This window comes from Hibiscus syriacus, unplaced genomic scaffold (assembly GCF_006381635.1).
Source record: "Hibiscus syriacus cultivar Baekdansim isolate YM2019G1 unplaced genomic scaffold, ASM638163v2 tig00113722_pilon, whole genome shotgun sequence".
NCBI classification, from domain to species: Eukaryota; Viridiplantae; Streptophyta; class Magnoliopsida; order Malvales; family Malvaceae; genus Hibiscus; species Hibiscus syriacus.
The window spans coordinates 462,944-467,812 of record NW_024063469.1 but is presented as its reverse complement, the minus strand read 5'-3'; the positions used below and the strand labels follow the sequence as shown (position 1 = coordinate 467,812).

At 34.9% G+C, this 4,869-nt stretch overlaps 1 protein-coding gene across 4 annotated transcripts; it reads right to left on the bottom strand.

Moving 5' to 3' along the window:
• Positions 1-661: 661 nt before the first annotated feature.
• Positions 662-3,245, bottom strand: LOC120187052 (probable trehalose-phosphate phosphatase F). 4 transcript variants are annotated; one of them, XM_039190844.1, is made up of 12 exons: positions 3,166-3,245; positions 2,562-3,067; positions 2,321-2,461; positions 2,142-2,213; positions 1,904-2,029; positions 1,722-1,778; positions 1,532-1,633; positions 1,362-1,439; positions 1,171-1,240; positions 1,020-1,090; positions 843-935; positions 662-768 (listed from the first exon to the last, which is right to left on the bottom strand). In XM_039190844.1, the coding sequence occupies exons 2-12, from the start codon at positions 2,859-2,861 to the stop codon at positions 724-726; spliced, it is 1,155 nt and encodes a 384-aa protein (XP_039046775.1). In that variant the 5' UTR covers positions 2,862-3,067; positions 3,166-3,245; the 3' UTR covers positions 662-723. The 4 variants fall into 4 exon arrangements, with proteins under 4 accessions (XP_039046775.1, XP_039046776.1, XP_039046774.1 ...); XM_039190843.1 differs by having other exon boundaries at positions 687-935; XM_039190845.1 differs by lacking the exon at positions 2,321-2,461 and having other exon boundaries at positions 686-935.
• Between the last annotated feature and the right edge of the window lie 1,624 nt (positions 3,246-4,869).

Below are 4,869 nucleotides of genomic sequence, written 5' to 3'. Positions count from 1 at the left end.
ATTTTTAAAAATGAATTCATTTTGATGTCGTGTACCATATCATAACATCATTAATTGTTTAACGGTGGGTGAGCAAAATAGGAGAAAGGGTAAAATTCAGTGAGGAATAGTGTAATTTACCCTAAAATTATGGGTTTTAAAAGTTAATTTTTAGCTTTTATTTTTCAAGTAGATGATGTTTGACATCTATCCATATTATGTTCTCTTAACGGAAGCGGGGGTGGTGTAAATTGACTTTTAATTGGAAACATTTTTATAAATAAATAAAAAACTATTTTCTAAGGATTTTGTTAACAGTGGTCAATTCCCTGTGATTTCTTGGAATAAAATCTCATATTAGCCTGACGTGTGAGAAGTTGTGAATGGAAACAATAATAATAAAACCTAGAACTTTATCTTGATTCATTGAATGAAATGGAGAGGATCATGAGTCGATAAATATGGATGAAGGAGATGGAAATGATATTAATCTCACATGACATTGATGATGAGGATTAGCAACCACCATAGGAAATTGCTTTCCAATGTCATAGCCATTAAAAATATATGTTTTCAGTTTTCTGACAAAAGGGTTTAAATAATATGGCCAACTGCATTAGAATGGCTGGATTCATTGTAAATTTGGAATGTAAAATATACTAAAAGAAAAGAAAATTTAAAATAATAATAATAGAATGCTCCTCTTTCATGAAGCTTTAATGTGCAGCTTTTCTTCAAGCCTATTCATTCTTGTTCCATGTTCACCAGAGCCTTGAGAAACTTCTTCACCTGCACCAAAAATCCCATGTTAGTCCATGTTTTGAAACAAATGAAATATGAGCATTTCTTGAGCTTAGCTTTACCTCTGACGGGTCATTCAGGGAGAGAAATGCCTTGCTCTCTTTGGGAACTGAAGACACCAATATCCCATAACCCAGATTTGATTCCCTGATAACCTGATTTACAAAGTTTTGGAACCTGTATTTAGAACCTCAACAGCTTTTTTTTGATGAAATCTGCAATTACAGTAATATACATGCCTTGAATGCATCCTCATCAGTCTTGTCATCTCCGATATAGATTGCGAGCACATCATCTCTATCACTTAGTCCTGCATCAATTTGCATAAATTACAACACTAAGTGAAAGCATGTTATGTTAACATCGAATATAGGAGAGAAAGCGAACTACCGAGGGATTCGAGTAGAAATTCAACTGCCTTCCCTTTATTCCAGTCAATCACAGGACGGATTTCTAAAACCTGGAGAACAAGGAAAATAAGCACATATATGCAAGGAAGTAAAATGGTAGAGTTTTATGATAATGGTAACACAAATGTCAATGAATCAACAAAACGGGTAGAGTTGCGTTAAAAAAAATACCTTCCGCCCATGAGTTAATCTTAAACGAGGATAGTCTTTCAGAATATCATGAACACGTTGTGCGATAGTCGGCCAGTTCTGAAAAGCAGAGTAAAAATTGCATTTAAATGTTGGAACTAGTAACCTAGTAGGTTAAATCTCAGGTACAATGTTGGAATTATGCCTCTCACCTTCTCTTCTACATTACGGTAATGTACAGAGGTGCAAAATTTGTGATTCTCAACCTTTGCACCTTTAATATCTCTAGTATTCAAAACAAGGGTTTTAAAAACCTGCAGAACAAGCCAAGCGTGTTTCACTTTAAGCATGGTCTATAGATAAGAGGTGAATGGAAAGTGTGTGATCCTAACATTTACACACCTCGTCGATCATAGGAATGAATTCTCTAGCAGGCTGGAAAAGTTTCACCTCCTTGCCCTGTCATATAAGATTACGATTAACATGAAATCGAGAATGAAGTTTACAATATAAACAACATACTTGATGGCCTTTTTCCGGAGAAAATAAAGTTGGGAATGTGTTGAAAGTTTTATGAGTATTACCTGTTGGTCAGTTGATCTAATGCAATTTGGATGGCCATCAGATTCTGCATGACTTACAGGGCCCATAATGTCCATCCCATGACTACCAGCATAATAAAGTTCAGTTAGTCCTACCAATTCATAAACCTGAAATAAAAAACAAAACAAAAAGTAAATCAAAACATATCGTAACCGGATTTGGATGATAACTACATAGGAGTAAAAACGAGAGAAAGTTCCTGAATGATCTACCATCTACCTTATCACGACTTCTGCCGCTAATAATTGCGGTTGGGAAAAGCTTTGCAACATCTTTGACAGCAGAGCGCATCTGCAAATGAGGTAAGATTTTTTTTTTCCCTTAAATTTCAATCAAAGGAAGATGTAGGCAACCAAAGACTACTATATGCATGCACCAAAATGAACTGTCATACTTACAGAATCAGACATAAATGCGCGGTCAGGGTCATCTACTATGGGGGAAAGGGTACCATCATAATCAAGAAAAATGGCAATTATTTTGTTCTCGGCATTTTTCGAGATTTGGTCAATAGATTTAAGTGCAGAGGGATATTTAGTCTGCATAATCAGCATAACAACAAGCAAGCAAGTTTAACTAGAGAAATGTATAACACAAGTAAAATTATATATACATATCAACAATTAGATACAAGCATACCATCCAGGAGCAGTAAGCAATATCGAAATCATCCGCAGCAGCATCAATATTGAAGTCTTTGTGCTTTATTAACTTCTTACGAGGGGGCGATGATGATCTCATCGCCTCTAGCCAACCATTGGACCAAACATCCTCAAGCTTTCCAGGTTTCTTCCTGGGAATCATAATATACTTGCCCGTGGGCAAAGTTCCTCCTGATGGCGGATAGGAAAGCAGATTCGAGTGGATGCCTAGTCTAGAATTGGTTACAGGAATAGGATCAGTGAGAACAGGAGACGAATGATTCGACTTCAAATCCATTACCTTCAGACCACTTTTCAATACACTAACAACAAGTTATACGTATCTTTTACGACGGAATCAGCTTTGTCAAGTAAAGTTATGAACCTTGAATCCTTGTCAAATTTTTACCCGACCCTCTTGTCAATGAAAAACCACCTCTTCAATGTTTTCTTATCACTACTAGTGTTCGGTGAGCAGTCCATCAATCGCGGGCTTCTTCGAAACTGGCGGTCGAACATCAAAGAATAAATTCAGAATATCAAATCAGCAAGTTATAAATTTGAGATTTGCAGTTCTTTCTGCTCAAGTAAAACATGTATACCTTCTCATCTCCTAAGCTACACCACCACATTTATGGCAGATAACATTATTTGTGCTGAGGTTCTCAAGAAGAAAGTACCTAAATCATTACCAAAGCATATATCTACAATTAAATCCAAAATCTAAATGAAACAAGAGCTGGGGATACTATTTATGGTATATAACCTCATGTAACAATTATTATAACTAAGGAAGTTTTCATTTTTTTTCATGAAAAATAATTTTCCAATGATTTTTCTTCATAAGGACATTCTAATGGACCAGACCAAAGAAAATGTATTGTGTCAAGTCTTGAAAGAAAATCATCCAATCATATAAATAACTTTTTCAATCAAATCATTCAAACAACAACAATATAGAATCTTTAAAAATCTTTATTTCAGGCAATCATCATCAATTTCTTACCATTGAGAGTTAACATCAGTCTGCAAAATGATTAAGACATGTTTCTAAATTTTCAATAATCTTATAACCTAGTCCTTCCTAGGTAGGAACCGACAAAACAGAAACTTTTACAAAATCAAATAAACAAAACAAATCAATCAAAAAAATCACTTTCTTCCCCTAACATTCACTGCAGCTACGAAACAAGAAACTATTCCATTTAAAAAAATGATTAAAAAAACAAATAAAACATCAAATTTAAAATAGACCCAAAGCGAAGAAAAAAATCAAAAGTATAACATCCTCAAAGGCAAGAAATATAAAACTGGGTTATGCGTACAGATATCATTTTTCATTTGACACGCGTGTCATATCGAGGCCTTAGTGTGAGTTGAGATTAAGATCTCAATCCTTAAAAGAATCAAAGAAAGAAACGACAATCTAACAGATGGAATATAAAGAGAGAAATCTGAATGTAAACGAACCTGGGTAACGAGGTCAAACCCAGACAAAAACAAGTTTCTAAAATGCAGTTCTTACGAGAATCGACGAAGCCGGAGAAAAAACACCAGAAAACCAGCTATGGAAATGAACAGAGAAACAAATATGGGAGAGAAGAATGGAATATAAAGCAAGAAAGGAGGAGGATTTAGAGGCAAATATGGTTACCTATTTATAGAGTTTGAAGAGGATGGAACGTGTTCATCAACATAACTTGGGTTTTTTTTTTCTAAAACAAATAAATAATTATGAAAAAAAAGGTGTGACCCCTATTACAGCAATGCCACCTGTAAGAGTATCAGGTGACGTGGCCACGTGGCAGTTTGGGTCCGCGGCCGTCGCTTTCTTGCATTGCTGGCAGTCGTCGGTGACCGTATTTTTTTCCTTTTTTAATAAAAATTAGAAATTGTTTTAACGGGTTATTGTCCAGTTTACTCGACATGAGCAGTTTTCGTTTCTTTTTTTTTTTTCACGGTTTGTTTATGATTCGAAGCACAAATCTCGCGCCATAATTCACGTTCCTTCGCAATTTAAGCTGCCGTTTAATTCGTTAAAAAATGTCAAAGAATTTGCAAAAGAAATAATAGAATATGATATCAGTTTTGACTTTAGAACCTTCGGTATTCAAGAATGAAAAAAACCCAGGTTCCTTTTGGGCAATGATGTAATTACTTTTTACCCCTTATTTCCTTTTCGTCACTCTAAATTAGACTTGACAAACTTGACCCGAATGTGATTACCCAAATCGATTTATTTGATATAATATTTGATATTTACCCGAACATGATAATTAAATTTGATCCGATATCCGACCCAAATC